Source organism: Sapajus apella, unplaced genomic scaffold (genome assembly GCF_009761245.1).
Source record: "Sapajus apella isolate SASKATOON/1434 unplaced genomic scaffold, GSC_monkey_1.0 scaffold43, whole genome shotgun sequence".
NCBI lineage: Eukaryota > Metazoa > Chordata > Mammalia > Primates > Cebidae > Sapajus > Sapajus apella.
The window spans coordinates 5,309,377-5,327,237 of NW_022436983.1; the positions used below are offsets into that span (position 1 = coordinate 5,309,377).

Here is a 17,861-nt window from a genome sequence, read left to right on the forward strand (position 1 = left end):
CAATCCTCCCACCTTAGCCTGCGAAGCAAGCTGGGACCACAGGTGAGGGCCACGAGCCCTGTTTATGCTCGTGTTTATTAAAAATAAATAAATAAATAAACTGGGATTAGAGAGTGTGGTGGTGCGCATCTGTAGTCCCAGCAGCTTGGGTGGCTGAGGCGGGAGGATTGCTTGAGCCCAGGAGATGGAGGCTGCAGTGAGCTATGGATTGATCCACTGCACTCCAGCCAGGGCGACATTGAGACCCTGTCGCAAAATATATATATATATATATATATTTTTTTTTTAAGTTATGTTTTTGAGGCTGGGCGGTGTGACTCACGCCTGCAATCCCAGCACTTTGGGAGGCTGAGGCGCACGGATCACGAGGTCAGGAGTTTGAGACCAGCCTGGCCAACATGGTGAAACACCCATGTCTACTAAAAATACAAAAATTAGCTGGGGGTGTTGACACACGCCTGTAATCCCAGCTACTCGGGAGGCTGAGGCTTGAGCCTGGGAGGCGGAGGTTACAGTGAGGCGAGATGGAACCATGGCAAAACCTTGTCTCAAATAAAAATAAAAATAATTACATTGAGATAAAGTCTCACTCTGTTGGTCTCCCAAAGTGCTGGGATTACAGGTTTGAGCCACCAGCAGGCAGCCAAATTATTTTTTATTTTTTGAGACAGAGTCTGACTGCTGCCCGGACTGTAATGCAGCAGTGCAAGCCCAGCTCACCACAACCTCCACTTCCTGGATTCACATAGCTGAGATTACAGGCGTGTGGCATGAGGCCTAATTTTTTTTTTTTTTCTTTTGTATTTTTAGTAGAGACAGGGTTTCACCATGTTGCCCAGGCTGGTCTCAAACTCCTGACCTCAAGTGATCTGTCCGTCATGGCCTTCCAAAGTGCTGGGATTACAGGCGTGATCCACCAGTGCCCGGCCTAATTTTTTTTCTTTTTTTTTTAAGACTGCCTCTTACCAGGCTGGTGTCAAACTCTTGAGAAGCCGACCTTCCACCCCACTGGGATTACACCCCACTGGGATTACACCCCACTGGGATTACAGGCCGGAGCCACTGTGCCCGGCCCATCCTCGTATTTAAAGTCACTTTCTCCCAAGCTCTGGCTGACTGTGTGTTCCCCTCACCCACTTGGTCTTGCTGTAATCCCAGCACTTTGAGAGGCTGAGGCGGGCGGATGACCTGAGGTCGGGAGTTCGAGACCAGCCTGGCCAACGTGATGAAACCCCATCTCTACTAAAAATACAAAAATTAGCCGGGCGTGGTGGTGTGTGCCTGTAATCCCAGCTACTTGGGAGGCTGACGCAGGAAAATCATTTGCACCTGGGAGGCAGAAGTTGCAGTGAGCCATTGCACTCCAGCCTGGGCAGCAGAGTAAGACTGTCTCATTAAAAAAAGAACAGAAAGAAAAAAAATTATAAGGAAAATATATTTACTATTCATTAAGTGGATCATCATAAAGATCTTCATCCTTGTTTATGTATTTATTTTTAGAGACAGGGTCTCTGTCACCCAGACTGGAGTGCAGTGGCACAATCATAGCTTACACTACAGCTTGAACTCCTGGGCTCAACCAATCCTTTGGCCTCAGCATCCAGGGTAGACCAGGCCCGTGCCACCATGCCTAATTTTTTATTTTTTGTAGAAGTAGGGTCTTACTCTGTTCCTCTGCTGGTCTCAAACTCCTGGATTCAAGCAGTCCTCTCACTTCAGCCTCTCAAAGTATTGGGGTTATAGGAATGAGCCACTGTGCCTGGCTGGACTAAACTGTATTTAAAGGCCTCCATTAGCTCCTTCCCTGCCTTTGGTAATTTGTCTCAACAAAGCCAGAAGGCTTTGCTTAGATAGACCTTAAATCTGTTGGATTCACGGAAGACCTTAATCTAAGACTCTTACATCCTAAAGAATGTATCTTTATCACTGATGGCCACCATTTTCTGCGTCCATTCATTCTCACACCTTTATCGTTAATGAATGGTAACATCACTGTAGTCACTGAGAGTTATTTCATGTGGAACCAGAAGAAATAACCAGATGAGAATTATTTTCATTTCAGTTATGGTGACCATATTTTCTGGAGCAAATAAGTGATAAAATGGCTTAGGACTGTAACAGAAAATCCAAGTAGGGATGTGACTTTCTAGCTGTGAGGGTTAAAACTGTTATTACTATCACTATTGAGATTTAAATTCACTTTTTTTTTTTTTAATGGTCTTGCTCTGTCAGGTTGGAGTGCCTTGGTGCGATCACCGATCACCGCAACCTCTGCCTCTCAGGTTTAAGCGATTCTGAGATCTGCCTCAGTCTCCTGAGTAGCTGGGATTTTTTTTTTTTTTTTTAAACAGAATCTCACTCTGTTGCCCAGGCTGGAGTGCAGTGGTGCAATCTTGGCTCACTGTAACCTCCACCCTCCAGGTTCAGGCAGTTCTCCTGCCTTAGCCTCCCCAGTAGCTGTGATTACAGGTACACACCACCACACCTGGCTAATTTTCATATTTTTAGTAGAGACAGGGTTTCACCATGTTGGCCAAGCTGATCTTGAACTCCTCACCTCAGGTGATCCACCTGTCTTGGCTTCCCTCCCAAAATGCTGGGAATACGGGTGTGAGCCACCATGTGGGGTGAGAAGAGCTTCTCTTTAGGCATGCTCTCTCCTTACAGCTGGGGGCCTCAACCCCCTGGGGCTACAAACTGGTACCAACCTGTGGTCTGTTAGAAACTGGGCCGCACAGCAGGAGGTGAGCAGTGGGCGAGTGAGGGAAACTTCATCTGTATTTACAGCCACTCCCCATCGCTCGCATTACAGCCTACGCTCTGCCTCCTGTCAGATCAGGGTCAGCATTAAGATTCTCATAGAGGCCGGGCGCGGTGGCTCAAGCCTGTAATCCCAGCACTTTGGGAGGCCGAGGCGGGGGGATCACGAGGTCAAGAGATCAAGACCATCCTGGTCAACATGGTGAAACCCCGTCTCTACTAAAAATACAAAAAATTAGCTGGGCATGGTGGTGTGTGCCTGTAATCCCAGCTACTCAGGAGGCTGAGGCAGGAGAATTGCCTGAACCCAGGAGGCGGAGGTTGCGGTGAGCTAAGATCGCGCCATTGCACTCCAGCCTGGGTAACAAGAGCGAAACTCCGTCTCAAAAAAAAAAAAAAAAAGATTCTCATAGAAGCGCGAACCCTATAGTGAACTGCGCATGCGAGGGATCTAGGTTTCAAGCTCCTTATGAGAATCTAACGCCTGATAATCTGTCACTGTCTCACATCACCCCCAGATGGTACCGTTTAGTTGCAGGAAAACAAGCTCAGGGCTCCTCGATTCTACATTATGGTGAGTTGAATAATTATTTCACGCCAGGCACAGTGGTGCATGCCTATAATCCCAGCACTTTGGGAGGCCGAGGCAGGTTGAGACCATCTTGGCCAACATAGTGAAACCCTGCCTCTACTAAAAATACAAAAAAAATTTAGCAGAGCATGGTGGTGGGCACCTATAATCCCCACTACTCGGAAGGCTAAGGCAGGAGAATCACTTGAACCTGGAGGCGGATGCTGCAGCAACCCTAGATTGCGCCACTGCACTCCATCCTGGTGATACAGTGAGACTCTGTCTCAAAAAAATATGTATTATATATTACAATGTAATAATAGAAATACAGTGCACAATAAATGTATTATGTACTTGGGCTGGGTGCAGTGGCTCACGCCTATAATCCCAGCACTTTGGGAGGCCGAAGCGGGCAGAGCACCAGATATCAGGAGTTCGAGATCAACCTGGTCAACATGGTGAAACCCTCTCTCTACTAAAAATACAAAAATTAGCCAGGCATGGTAGTGCACACCTATTATTCATGAGACTTACTTGAACCTGGGAGGCGGAGGTTGCAGTGAGCCAAGATCACGCCACTACACTCCAGCTTGGGTGACAGAGCAAGACGCCATCTCCAAAAAAAAAAAAAAGTAATGCACTTGAATCATCCTGAAACCATCTCCCCGCCATCCAGTCTGGAAAAACTGTCTTCCACAAAACCAGTCCCTAGTGCCAAAAAGGTTGGGGACTGTTGTTTCGGAGGGAATCTATACAGAGCGCCTGTCAGCCCCAGTTAATGTTCCTTACCCCCATTATTGCAATAGCCTCCTTTTACTGTGTCTTGTGGCTTCTAACTTCCTTTTCATCTGTTTGAAACCAGTTGTCTTTCACTATTTTTTTTGAAATGGAGTCTCATTCTTATTGCCCAGGCTGGAGAGCAGTGGCACAATCTCAGCTCCCTGTAATCTCCACCTCTCAGGTTCAAGCGATTCTCTTGCTTCAGCCTCCCAAGTAGCTGGAATTACAGGCATGTGCCACCACATCCAGCTAATTTTGCACTTTTAGTAGAGACAAGGTTTCACCATGTTGGTCAGGCTGGTCTCAAACTCCTGACCTCTGGTGATCCGCCTGCCTCGGGCTCCCAAACTGCTGGGATTACAGGCATAAGCCACCATACCTGGCCACCAGTTGTCTTTTAAAAACACCACTCAGGGCTGGGCACAGTGGCTCCTTTGGGAGGCTGAGGCAGGTGATACCTTGAGTCCAGGAGTTCAAGACCAGCCAGGGAATGATGGCAACACCCCACTGTCTACAAAAAATAAAGAAATTAGCTGGGCGTGGTGGTAAGAATCTGTAGTCCCAGATACTCAGGAGGTTGAGGCCGGAAGATCACCTGAGTCCAGAGGGTTGAGGATGCAGTGAGCCATGATTGTACCACTGCAATCCAGCCTGGGTGACAGAGCGAGACCCAGTCTTAAAACAAAAACAAAAAACACCACTCAGAACTACTCCGTTTTAAAACTTCACAGCGTCAGGTTTATACTCCTTGCTGCTCATCTGAGGGAGGCTCCAGTCCTGCCAATGCTCCTTTCCTGCCTCCTTTAGTTACTACTATTTTGATGTTATTCCCTTTATTCCCCACTGACCACTGGTAGCCAGATATGCTGATCTATGAGGTGCAGCCATAAGAAAACGCCAGTTGGGTATATTAAAAAAGGTCCATGTACCTGCAATTTCACACAGTCCAAGTGATACTCACCACTGCTGTGGATACCATGCTTTCAGAGCAGTGCCTTGCACTTCCTCTTCTGCTGAGAATGTCCTCACTTGTTTCATCCGACAGAGTCCGACTCCTCTTTAAGACCCATGCCAAATGGCCCCCTTTCCATGAGGCTTTCCAGGCTCACCCACTGGAATCTGCGTTCCTACCTGTGACCCATACGCGGCTCTTCTGATCACTTGGCTGGGGTGAGTTCTGTTCACTTCTGTGGCATGCTGTCTCCACCTGTCTGGCCTGGGAACAGTCTGAGGAGAGGGACCACGTCACGTACCCCGTTATGTCCTTTGTTATCCCTACTACAAAGTGAGTGTTGAAAGAGTAACTGCTTCCGTTTTGAACTGATCAAAATTATGACGAAAACGCCACTCATATATGTATGTTTAAAATTCTGATGTTGTTTATTGGCACAAAAATTATTCTGATACAACATGGTGTCTAGACATGGCTACACTTTATACTTTGTGCATTTAGTTGAGTATTTGTTCTGCTCATAATTCCCAATATGTCGAGCCCTTCCCTGTGTTCAGCACCTCCAGGACAGTGTTTCTGTTTTCTGAGCCCTTGCTCTAAACAGAGTATTCTGACCACTGAAAACATCCCAGACCCATGCTGCGGAAGGCCGGTGTGGGTGGCCCCACTGTGCAGTGATCCCCTCTGTGCATCTGCTCAGCCGAGGCCGCCAGCGATCTGAATAAACTCCCCTACTAGCGGTAGGGTCTTGGATTGAAGCGTGTGAGTCACGGCGTCACTGGGTCTGATGGAAGACAGACCTTTTGCACTCATTTTGGCGTATCTTGCAAACATTTCTGCTGCCGTCCACAGACCAGTGAGGTCTTGGGATGGGTGGCAGGGGTGAGGTTGGCATCTCCCGCATCTTTACAGTCCAGGATCCTAATCCACGTCCTCCATGACCTGAGGCTGGTTGGCTGTGCTGAGTTTGCTGTACCCATGTTGAGAGGAGCAACTAGGTCATTCTTCTATCAGCAAGTACTTATGATGAGTTCTCTTGTGAGTTAAGTCAAAACCCGTATTTCTAAAGTTATGGATCTTCTGTTCCCCAAAATGAATGGCTTGATTTATGTGGTAGTACTGTGTTTCACTGTCCCGGGAACCAAATCAAGCCTTGTGTTTCTGACAATATATTCTTCAACAGCAGCTAGAAAGTTGGTTCAAACCAACTTTTAATATACAGTAGTTCTTTTCATTTACATTTCAAAATATTTAACAAAGTCAAACTTTTTCACCATGGTTTCAGTTTAGTGGAAGCATTTACTAATGTACAAAAGCCTCAGAAAAAAACATGACGGGCACATCTGGGCCTCCAGTTACCAGAAAGGGCACCTAAGAAGGCAGATAGAAAAGGAATATTTTAATAATTTGAGCTTCTTCAAAGCTTTATGCAGATAACTTGAAAATGAAAAGACCAAGGTCTGACAACCCTAGGGTATTCCCTGAGTTCTCCCACAGCTAATTGCCTGGGACACACTCATCATTTCCAGTCAACGGCTAATGCCCCTGAGGTCCCACAAGGACACTTTCCCAGTGCTCGCTCTCTCAAGTTTCTGCCTTTAAGCATGCCTCAGGCAGTTAATCAAAGCACACCCCAGAGTGGTCCTTGAGGTTAGGCTCCCAGATCATAAATCTGTCTTTTAATCTCCTTCTGTCACTGCTCTAACTTTTTTGTTCCTTTGCCCTTCCTGTTTCTCTGCACTGGACTGACAGCAAAACCCAAAAGGAACCCCTCGCAAACAAACAAGCCTTGCCTATTCTCCTAAATCACTTATCTTAATGTAATTTTATTTTAGTGTTTGCCTTCCAAATAGGCATCCATATTTCTCAATTTTTTTTTTTTTTTAAAACAATGAGCACATGTAGTGAGCACAAACTTTTAAAGAGATCTGAGCCCTAACTGCCCTTTACAGATGCCCCACCAAATCTCTTTTTGCTACCCTGGCTTTGAGGCCTAGGGTTGGGTCCTGATTGTTTATTTTAACAAAGTCAGTTTGAGAGCCCCACTCACCAGCCAATGTAGCACTGGCAGAGGTTTTCATGGGATGTCGCTTGTTTGATGAGCAGCTCAACTTGTGTTGGAACATCCAAAGTGTCATCGTGAGAGAAGTCCCGACCTAGCGCAGGAGGAACAGAAACATTTCACTCTTTGCCTGGCAGTCTATGTACTTCCTGTCCCCTGTTGGCTTAACTGTCTATGCCAACAGCTTTTCCTCAGACATGAAGTTGAAGGATATATCATAGTTGAATTTGAAAAATTCAGCCAGGTGCAGTGGCTCACGCCTGTAATCCCAATACTTTGGGAGGCAGAGGTGGGTGGATCACTTGAGGTCAGAAGTTTGAGACCAGCCTGGCCAACATGGTGAAACCCTGTCTCTACTAAAAATACAAAATTAGCCGAGTGTGGTAGCACATGCCTATAGTCCCAGCTGCTCAGTAGCCTGAGGCAGGAGAATCCCTTGAACCCGGCAGGCGGAGGTTGCAGTGAACCAAGATTGCACCACTGCACTCCAGCCTGGGTGACACAGCGAGAATGTCTCAAAAAAAAAAAAAAAAAAAAATTAAAGAAAAATTTGGCTGGGCACAGTGGCTCATGCCTGTAATCCAGCATTTTGCGAGGCCAAGGCGGGTGGATCACTTGAGGTCAGGAGTTCGAGACCAGCCTGGCCAACATGGTGAAACTCCATTGCTACTAAAAATACAAAAAATTAGCTGGGCATGGTGGCGGGCACCTGTAATCCCAGGTACTTGGGAGGCTGAGGCAGAAGAATTGCTTGAACCTGGGAGGCAGAGGTTGCAGTGAGCCAAGATGGTGCCATTGTATTCCAGCCTGGGCAACGGGAGTGAAACTCTGTCTCAAAAAAAAAAAAAAAAAAAAAAAAAAAGAAAAAGACATGATGATTAAAAAACATTTCCCTGAATTTGGCTGATTTTGGACCCAACAGAAATTTACTCACCTCCCGAGTTAAATGAGATTTAACTAATATTAAGTATTGTTATCAGTCATCAGAAAGAAGAATCAGAGACAATGTTTAACTGATGACCTCAGAGACACTCTTTGTCAGCTGCATGGTGTCAAAGCTCGTCACCAACACCACTGGACATGGGGCTGACCACCACTCAGAGAGACGAAAGTGTGCTCAGATTTTATGTCCTTTCTAAGTTAACACATACACACACTCACCAGTAAGCTTATCTCGAACCCTGTTAATAATCTGAATAGCTTTCTTATTTAGGGCCTCTGGTTTCACCAAACCGTCTCCAACTGGAATACACAAAAGTAGAAGTAACAGTGAGAGTGGGAGCAGGACAACAGGTTCAGTGGGTGCCCTGTTTTTCTCAAGTATTCACTTTTGTAAGTGTGCAGCAATCCTTCCTCTGTGTCCATCTTTGTCCTCAGAATATAATGAGAAATTCATGGACTCTTTCCTGCTCAAAGGCGGTTTTGTTGCTTCATCTTGTTGACCCCTCTCAGGGTATAACACAGCTGCTATTTTCTTAATGAGCTAATCATTGGTGCCGCTCCTCCGAGGCTGAACTTACTGAAAGAATGAATAGATTCTGGCACTGTGGTCCCCGTTTTCTTATGCGCTGGTTCCCCAAGTTCCACACCGTCCAAAATTTCTATGGGAAAAGAAATCGATTAACAGAGAATTCAAACACCAAAAGGCCACTGTTGTTGTTAACGTCTAATTCTCTACACCCTCTATTCCTTCAACACCTGCCCTCCCTACCCTAAAGGGAAAAGAGAAGGAAAGTTTTACGTTACTCTTTATGTATTTCAATGTTTTTAAGCTGGACACAGCTGTCACCCCAGCAACTCAAGAGGCTAAGGTGGAAGGATCACTTGAGTAGCTGATTTCAAGACCAGCCTGAGACTCCATTTCTAAAACAATTTTTAAAAAATCTATAAAGCCATTTTCAAATGTGAGTTAATAATTACTGAAGAAAAAACTTGGTGCTTATCAGAACTGAAACACAGATTTTCAGGCAAACTGCATTAACAAAATAAAAAACTCATAGGAATAGGAACAGAAGCATAGGTCAAAGGCTTTGTGATAAAATGTGTTTGGACAAAACTGATAAAGAAAATTAACTTTGGAATGTGTCACACACACAAGGTTGAAATGTTATGCCTTGGAGGGATTTTCATATCAACTCTGCGTAGAAAAAGTCCTCAGGGGTTAGGTTCACCTCCAATGATTATGGCTTTCAGCAGAGAAGAGTCTGAAATCAGAATTATTAAGTTTTCTGAATGTTGTCCTTGTACACCACAGACCTTCTGAATGAAGGAGTGATAGTTAATACTTTTTTTTTGAGACGGAGTTTTGCTCTTGTTGCCCAGGCTGGAGTGCAAAGGCGTGATCTCAGCTCACTGCGACCTCCGCCTCCTGGGTTCAAGCGATTCTCCTGCCTCAGCCTCCTCGCTACCTGGGATTACAGGCATGTGCCACCACACCCGGCTAATTTTGTATTTTTAGTAGAGATGGGGTTTCTCCATGTTGGTCAGGCTGCTCTCAAACTCCTGACCTCAGGTGATCTACCTGCCTTGGCCTCCCAAAATGCTGGAATTACAGGTGTGAACCACCGTGCTCAGCCTGGAATTTAACTTTTAAATTAAACAACCAGATCCACCACCATTTGGTGCCAGCAGAACTGGCTGTCCTCATTCTCTTCTGCACACTGTAGGCAGCATATAGGAGCCACTTGAGAATGTACCAGGGAGTTGGGCCCTGAGAATGAAGCCAGTAAGTCTAAGCACACTTCATTTGAGACCAGCCACCAATATAAGCTACCCCAGAGACTGTGGGTCCTACTAGCCTAGTTATTTAGGCATTCCCAAATCCTGTCACAGTGTCCACATATGATGTAATAACACAGTGGTCCCAATTTCTTGCCTGGAACATCCTTTTCCTTTCTACCCATCAGATTCCATCTATCCAATAAGGATAAATTACCCTTTGGCCGGCATGGTGGCTCACGCCTGTAATCCCAGAACTTTGAGGGTCACAAACAGATCACTTGAGGTCAGGAGTTTGAAACCAGCTTGGCCAACATGGTGAAACCCCATCTCTACTAAAAATTCAAAAAAATTAGCCAAGCATGGTGGCACGCGCCTATAATCCCAGCTCCTAGGGAGGCTAAGGCAGGAGAATCGCTCGAACCCGGGAGGCAGAGGGTGCAGTGAGCTGAGATTGCGCCATTGCACTTCAGCCTGGGTGACAGAGCAAGGCTCTATCTCAAGAAAAAAAAATTACCCTTTGTCAGGTGAAGTGAGGATTAGATGCCACCAACCCAAGTGCTCTCTTCACAGCTGCAGGTCACAGTGAAGCCTCCTTTTCTGAATCCCCTTCCACTGCACACCAAAGCACACAAAGGCACTTGACTCCACGGCAGCGTGTACTGCTCTCTGATTATTTCATGCATGCCATGGTCAATTCTGTAATGCTGTTCGGTGCTTCTTCAGGCAACCACTGTACCTTACATTTTCTTTTTGCACCCCTAGACAATATTTGGCTTAACTAGTTGTAAGTGTTCTGTAAAGATTTGTAGAGAATATTTACTTTTTTTACACCCCAGCGTAATTCCCAAAGTGTGAACTATGTAGGGTGCTGCTAAATGTCATGAAGAAAAAATGGGGTGGGATGGGGAGGCGGGGAGGAAGGGAAGTCTAAACAGTTTTACTAAAAAAAGAACCCCCAAAACCAGTAACCTCAATGTTGTGTGTGGTGGAAACTAATACAAATCAAATAAAACAAAGTTAAACAGCTTGACTCGAACGCTCCTGAGAGGTTTCAACACACAGAAAAAGTACTCTGGCTCTCGGGGGGACCCAAGTCTTCCTAGACTCCTGCTCTGTGAGTCGCGCTCCTACAAACACTGTTCCATGTAGTTCCAGGGCTCCTCCCAGCAATGCAAATAAATTTCTGCTGTTTGCATCTTCCCATTTCTGAGCTATTATCAATGTTTGAGGACCAAGGTAATACTGTTAATAATTACCCCAACCCAGACACCATTAGTGGGCTGATATTGAGACTTACTTTAAACTGTGTTTTTACAGATAGATTAAAATCAGATAGTTTGATAAAAATCTCGGAGCTTCAGGTGCCCACTCCATGTGCGAAACAGTGAATAAAAAACATATTAGCTGTTTGGTGCTCAGTAAATATTTCTAAACTGAGTATCTGAAGTCTGATTAAATGCTTATCAGGTGACATGTTGGCAGTGATAGCACCTTTGCAAAACTATCACTGTCAAGAGCCAAGAGAAAACTAGTTTTACTTCCTTCATATTCAGTAGCCATTACTAGTTAAGCCTCCTACTGGCAATAACAAAGCCCACCCCATTCTAGAAACACTCTGGACAAGGGGGAAAGCCTCTGTAACCTCCAGCAGGATGCACCCACTGACTAGAAGCCCACCCCATTCTAGAAACACATTTGCACAAGGGGAGAGCCTTTGCGACCTCCCGTGGGATGCACCCACCTACTGACTGGCCAGCAGAGTAGGAATCTGTCCTCGTTCGGGATCGCTTGTTGCCTTTGGTATTTGCTAGAGAGAGAAAGAAAGAGTATTGAAACGTGCTTCAAATTTTGACTTGAAAGAAACTTGGTTGAGGCCGGGCGAGGTGGCTCATGCCTATAATCCCAGCACTTTGGGAGGCCAAGGCGGGTGGATTGCCTGAGGTCAGGAGTTCGAGACTAGCCTGACCAACATAGTGAAACCCCATCTCTATACTAAAAATACAAAAAATTAGCTGTGCATGGTGGCGGGCGCCTGTAATCCCAGCTACTTGAGAGGCTGAGACAGGAGAATCACCTGAACCTGGGAGGCAGAGGTTGTGGTGAGCTGAGATCGTGCCATTGCACTCCAGCCTGGGCAACAAGAGTCAGACATCGTCTAAAAAAAAAAAAAAAAAAAAAAAAAAAAAGAAACTGGTTGATATGATACTTTCTTCCAGTCATAGAAATACAATTTTTCCTAAAGCTACAGCCCCCAAAAGACAGAAGGCAGATATATTACTTGGGAATAAGTGGGTGGGTGTTAGCATGGGATGTGAAATCCAGGGGGATACTTTATACTGTTGATTTGGACTTAGACAATGTAATACAGATAATATAAGGTCAAAGCATGGTTAAATTTCAGTGGATTAGAAGCTCTTTACTTCCCCTGAGGTGGCAGAACAAAGGGTAGATGAAGATGCTGCTGTCCCAAATCATAACTGTTTGCATTTCTTATTAAAATTTTGGCTTGCCGGACGTGGTGGCTCATACCTGTAATCCCAGCACTTTGGGAGGCCAAGGTGGGCAGAAGGGATGCCTAAGGTCGGGAGTTCAAGACCAGCCTGACCAACATGGAGAAACCCCGTCTCTACTAAAAATACAAAATTAGCCAGGCATGATGGCACATGCCTGTAATCCCAGCTACTCGGAAGGCTGAGGCAGGAGAATCGCTTGAACCTAGGAGGTGGAGAGAATCACTTGAACCAGTGAGCCAAGATCGCACCACTGCACTCCATCCTGGGCAACAAGAGCAAAACTCCGTCTAAGAAACAAAATTTCGGCTTACTATGCTATATGAAACCCAGAGAAAAATCACTAGAATACTTGGTTAATATTGAAGAATATTTTAGTATCTAAATCGATGATGGTGTTTCCAGCTGTCAGAACTGCCCTGTGCAAATGTTATGCAATACACGGGAATGTATCTCAGGCTGCAGGCTTGAAGGGGCATAGGTTTTGTAAAATGTTATATGCTGGATACTGCTAATTTGGGAGGTTGCCAACCCCAGCTTCCACACACTTGATTTTATTTTTTATTTATTTTTAAAATTAAAAAAATTTTTTTTTGAGACAAGGTCGCCTAGGCTAGAGTGTAGTGGCATAATCATAGCTCACTGTGCCTGAACCTCCTAGGCTCAAGTGATCCTTCTGCGTCAGCCTCCTGAGTAGGTAGGACTACCAGCTCGTGCCACTGTACCCACCTTAATATGGTTTGGCTGTGTCCCTACCCAAAATCTCCTCTTAAATTGTAATCCAAATTGTAATCTCCATGTTGGGGTGGGACCTTGTGGGAGGTAATTAGATCATGGGGGTGGTTCCTCCATGCTGTTCATGTGATAGTGACAGAGTTCAGAGTTCTCATGAGATATGGTGGGGCTTTCTTTTTTTTTGAGACAGAGTCTCTCTCTGTCACCCAGGCTGGAGTGGAATGGCACAATCCTGGCTCACTGCCATCTCTGCCTCCCAGGTTCAAGCAATTCTCTCACCTCAGCCTCTGGAGTAGCTGGGATTATAGGCACCCACCATCAGGCCCGGCTAATTTTTTTTGTATTTGTGTAGAGACAGGGTTTCACCATGTTGGCCAGGCTGGCTTGAACTCCTGACCTCAGGTGATCTGCCTGCCTTGGTCCCTCAAAGCGCTGAGATTATAGGTGTGAGCCACCGCACCAAGCCTTTTTTTTTTTTTTTTTTCAGTGAGCAAGAGTCTCATTCTGTTGCCCAGACTGGAGTTCAGTAGTCATGATTTTGGCTCCTGTAACCTCCGCCTCCTGGGTTCAAGCAATTTTCCTGCCTCAGCCTCCCAAGTAGCTGGGACTACAGGCGCCCACCACCATGCCTGGCTAATTTTTTGTATTTTAAGTAGGGATGGGGTTTCACTGTGTTAGCAGGATGGTCTCAATCTCCTGACCTGATGATCCCCCCGCCTCAGCCTTCCAAAGTGCTGGGATTACAGACCCACCACACCCAGCCAATGATGGTTTTAAAAGGGGCTTTTCCCCTCTTTACTCTGTACTTCTCTCTTCTGCCCCCAAGTGAAGAAGGATGTGTTTGCTTCCCTTCCTACCATGATTGTAAGTTTCCTGAGTTCTCCCAAGCCAAGTGAAACTGTGAGTCAATTAAACCTCTTTCTTTTATAAATTACCCAGTCTCAGGCAGTTCTTTACAGCAGTGTGAGAACATACTAATACATGCCAAATTTTTTCAGTTTTTGTACAGAGCGGTCTTAATATGCTGCTCAGGCTTGTCTTGAACTACAGGCCTCAAGCAACCCCTCTGCCTTGGCCTCTCTAAATGTTAGGATTACAGGTGTGAGCCACAGAGCTCAGCTCCCAGGCACTTGATACTCACTGTCCATTAGCCTCCAGTTCAGCAAGGGGTCATAGACAAAGGCTTCCAGCACGGCCATGACACTGTCCTTGTGCTCCCGTAGCACCTCCATCACCGTGTGGCATGTGATTCTGTAGTTGCCATCCAGGCCTGTAACCTAGAAATGGGACAGAGCCACTCACCACAGGAGTTACTAACTCTCCACCCAAAGCAAGCTGAGGGGGTCTGTTACCCTCACTTAGGAAGCAGACAAGCAGACACAGGCCATACTGATGTATCAGGCTAAGAATGTCTTAGGAGAAGTAATCAGGGCAGGATTGTGGTCCACGTTCGGAAGCCAGGTCAGAGGTGAAGTGGTAAGCCTTTCATAGATGGATCATTTCTAACACAATAGGCAATAACAGAAAACTGCTACAAAAATCACATAGGCATTTTTGGGAACTGATGAGCTCTAACAAGCAAGTGTGTCCTCAGAGAAGGTTGCAACTGTCCTGATCCCATTTCCAAGCAGCTTGCTCCCAATATCCACTCACCTCCATAGCATTGGTCAACATTCTTGTTAGTCTAAATGGAATCTTCTCTGGAAACTTCTCTCGGGTCATAGCAACCTACAGAATAATAAATGGGAAAAGCCAAATCCATGTTTATTTTTTTTACCTGGAGCCAGATGGAGCAGGTGGCTTTCCTCTGCATCACCCACACCGATTTTAATTAGAGCAGAGAAGTGAAGCAGCTTTGGGTTTAGTGAGAGGACTTGTCACAAGGATTTGAAAGACAACTTAAAAAACAACAAACAAACAGAAAAGAAGGGAAACCAAAAAGGAAAAAAGACAAATGTGCATGGTTCCCAGGCCCTTGGACAACAGGCAGTGTGGAGAATGGGGGCCTCCTCTGCTCAAAGAGGGCGTGTGAACAGCAGCCCTTGCCCCAAGGGGTTTTGTTAAAGTCCAACTAAGAACCCAGATTTCATTTCTTTGACTGACTTAACTACAGCCTTGGTAGGAGTAGCAGGGGTAAAAGTGAGGCAGTTTAGGCTTAAGTTTGCCTCAAGTGTCAGAGGAGGGGGAAAAGTGATCACCCGGGAAGATGAGGTTGGGGTTCTAGAACATGTGTTCACCTCAAAGCAGTCCCCAAAGTCAATGTGCAGGATCTTCCCACTCAGACGGTCCAGCATCAGGTTGGATGGGTGTCTTTGAGAAACAGCAGAGAGATCAGGGAGGGATCAACAGAGAGCACAGATGAAAAATATCAATAAGTACGTGATACTGTAAGCTAGGAGTTGATAAATGACAGCCCTCAGCCAATCCAGCCCCTCCATCTCTGCTTCTACAAGTCCAGTTTTACTGGAACATAGCACATTCCCTTGTGTAGATACTGTGCTCCAACAGCAGAGTTGAGAAGTTGTGACAGAGACCACAGGGCCCACAAAGCCTAAAACCACTTATTAACTGGTCCTTTACAGAAACAGTTTGCCGACTCCTGCTGTAATAGGGGTTTAGGTGTGTGAATCACAGGCTATCCCACTGTACTGAGATACGGTGCTTTTCTGGGGTCTTTGGTGACCTAATAAGTAGTTTCTGGCAGCACTGGCACCTACAGGTGACAAGGCTCTATCATTTTTACTGAGCAGTAACAGGGTCTCTTCTCCTTAAGCCTCTGAGCCAATCCCGGCCACCACCTGCCTTTCATCAACAGACATTTTGCCAGACTTTTTAAAACAAAAATCTATTTTTGTGGGGCAAAATTATTTTTACTCTCAAATAGCTGCATGAGACATGATTCCAGGAGAAAAACAGCAGACATCAGAGAACCAGTCTCTTTTACATTCCTGTGAGTCCATTTCTGAACATTCTTAAATTAATTTTCAGCCAGTATATTTGAACTTATTATGCAAAAATATCAGAAGGATCTAATTTGGTTGGTTTCAATTACAGAAGTAAAATGATTTAGCACAGTGTTTATTGACAAATGTTTATTGAATCATAAAAAATCAATAATTTTTTTTTTTGACAGTCTTAGTCTGTCGCCCAGGCTGGAGTGCAGTGGTGTGATCACAGCTCAGTGCAGCCTTGACTTTCTGGGCTCAAATGATCCTCCCACCTCAGTCTCCCAAAGAGCTGGGAGACTACATGTGCAAGCCACCATGCTTGGCTAACTATTTTGTTTATTTTTTGTAGAGATGGGATCTTGTTATGTTGCCCAGGCTGGTTTCATATTCCTGGGATCAAATGATCCTCCCACCTCAGCCTCCCAAAGTGCTGGAGTTATAGGCATGAGCCACTGAGCCTGCCCTGTAATACAGTTTTTAATACATTAAGCCAACCTAAGGAGAAAGTACTATCCTTGAACTATGTGGGGCTTTTTTGAGATGGGTCTTGCTATTGCCCACGTTGGGCTCAAATGGTCCTCTCGCCCTGGCCTCCCGAATAGCCGGGATGACAGGCATGAGCCACTGCACCCAGCTTGAACTATTTTTCCTTTTCTTTACTTTGATGTATCGTTCTGATGGCATCACAAACAACAGGGAACTAAGGCTAATGTTGTAAAAGAGACCTTACATACACAATACCAATATTTATTTACCAAAGAGCCATATATTTAATTGGAAAACCAAATGAAACCATTCAGGAAAACTACAATGGAGAAAGAAGACTAAAAAACCAAATTAAATTACTCACCTATCTCCCAGGCCTAAAATATACCCAACCATTGACATGACCGCTAAAGAACGGGTATAATTGGTTCTTCGGTCAAACCACACCTAGAACACAGGAGCGCATGTGAACTAAGGCTCTGGAAACTTGTAACTAGTATCAACATAATTATACTCTAATAAGCTATCTTTTGTTTTTTGAGACCGAGTCTTGCTGTTGCCCAGGCTGGAAGGCAGTGGCTCAATCTTGGCTCACTGCAACCTCTACCTCCCGGGTTCAAGCGATTCTCATGCCTCAGCCTCCCAAGTAGCTGGGATTATAGGCACCCATCACCACTCCTGGCTAATTTTTGTAGTTTTAGTATAGATGGGGTTTCACTATGTTGGCCACACTGGTCTTGAACTCCTGACCTCAAGTGATCCGCTTGCCTCGGCCTCCCAAATTGCTGAGATTACAGGCCTGAGCCACTGTGCCTGGTCTAATCAGTTGTTTTGTTACAGTCCATCAATAACTGACTAGAATGTATAACATTATAAAGACCTCATTCACAATTCTAACAGTGAACTATGCCTTAGAATAAACTTAATTAGAAATGTGTAAGACTTAAAGATCTGAGTAAATGAAAAGTATCAGTTTAAGGCTATCCCCTTATGATTATAAAGATGTAATAGCCTCAAGAAAAAACATAGATAAAAATAGCCCCTGAGAAGGGACTTGTATTAACAGCATGAAACTTGAGAAACAGGCAGAAAGAGCAATGAATCAGAAGAGGACCCCTAGAAAGAAATCCAAGGACATGTAAGGATTTAGTATTCAGGCTGGGGAAGGTGGCTCACGCCTGTAATCCCAGCACTTTAGGAGGCCAAGGCAGGAGGACTGCTTGAGCCCCGGAGTTCAAGACCAGCCTGGGTGACACAGTGACACTTGTCTCTTTAAAAAAAAAAAAAATTATATCTATATAAAAAAATATATAAATATATATTAAAAATATAAAAA

The 17,861-nt window shown here is 45.2% G+C and overlaps 1 protein-coding gene across 5 annotated transcripts in view; it reads right to left on the bottom strand.

The window, feature by feature from the left end:
• Positions 1-5,466: 5,466 nt before the first annotated feature.
• MTOR (mechanistic target of rapamycin kinase) overlaps positions 5,467-17,861 on the bottom strand; it is a 151,155-nt gene continuing 138,760 nt past the window's right edge. For 2 of the 5 annotated variants that reach the window (XM_032300377.1, XM_032300378.1), the window contains exons 50-58: positions 16,890-16,972; positions 15,329-15,401; positions 14,745-14,819; positions 14,233-14,368; positions 11,588-11,653; positions 8,646-8,726; positions 8,287-8,367; positions 7,114-7,219; positions 6,048-6,434 (exon numbers count right to left, since the gene is read on the bottom strand). In XM_032300377.1, coding sequence (XP_032156268.1) covers positions 6,419-6,434; positions 7,114-7,219; positions 8,287-8,367; positions 8,646-8,726; positions 11,588-11,653; positions 14,233-14,368; positions 14,745-14,819; positions 15,329-15,401; positions 16,890-16,972 — 717 coding nt within the window. In that variant the 3' untranslated portion in view covers positions 6,048-6,418. Of the gene's footprint in view, positions 6,435-7,113; positions 7,220-8,286; positions 8,368-8,645; positions 8,727-11,587; positions 11,654-14,232; positions 14,369-14,744; positions 14,820-15,328; positions 15,402-16,889; positions 16,973-17,861 lie in introns of all 5 variants that reach the window. The other 3 variants (XM_032300379.1, XR_004275827.1, XM_032300380.1) reach the window with 3 other exon arrangements.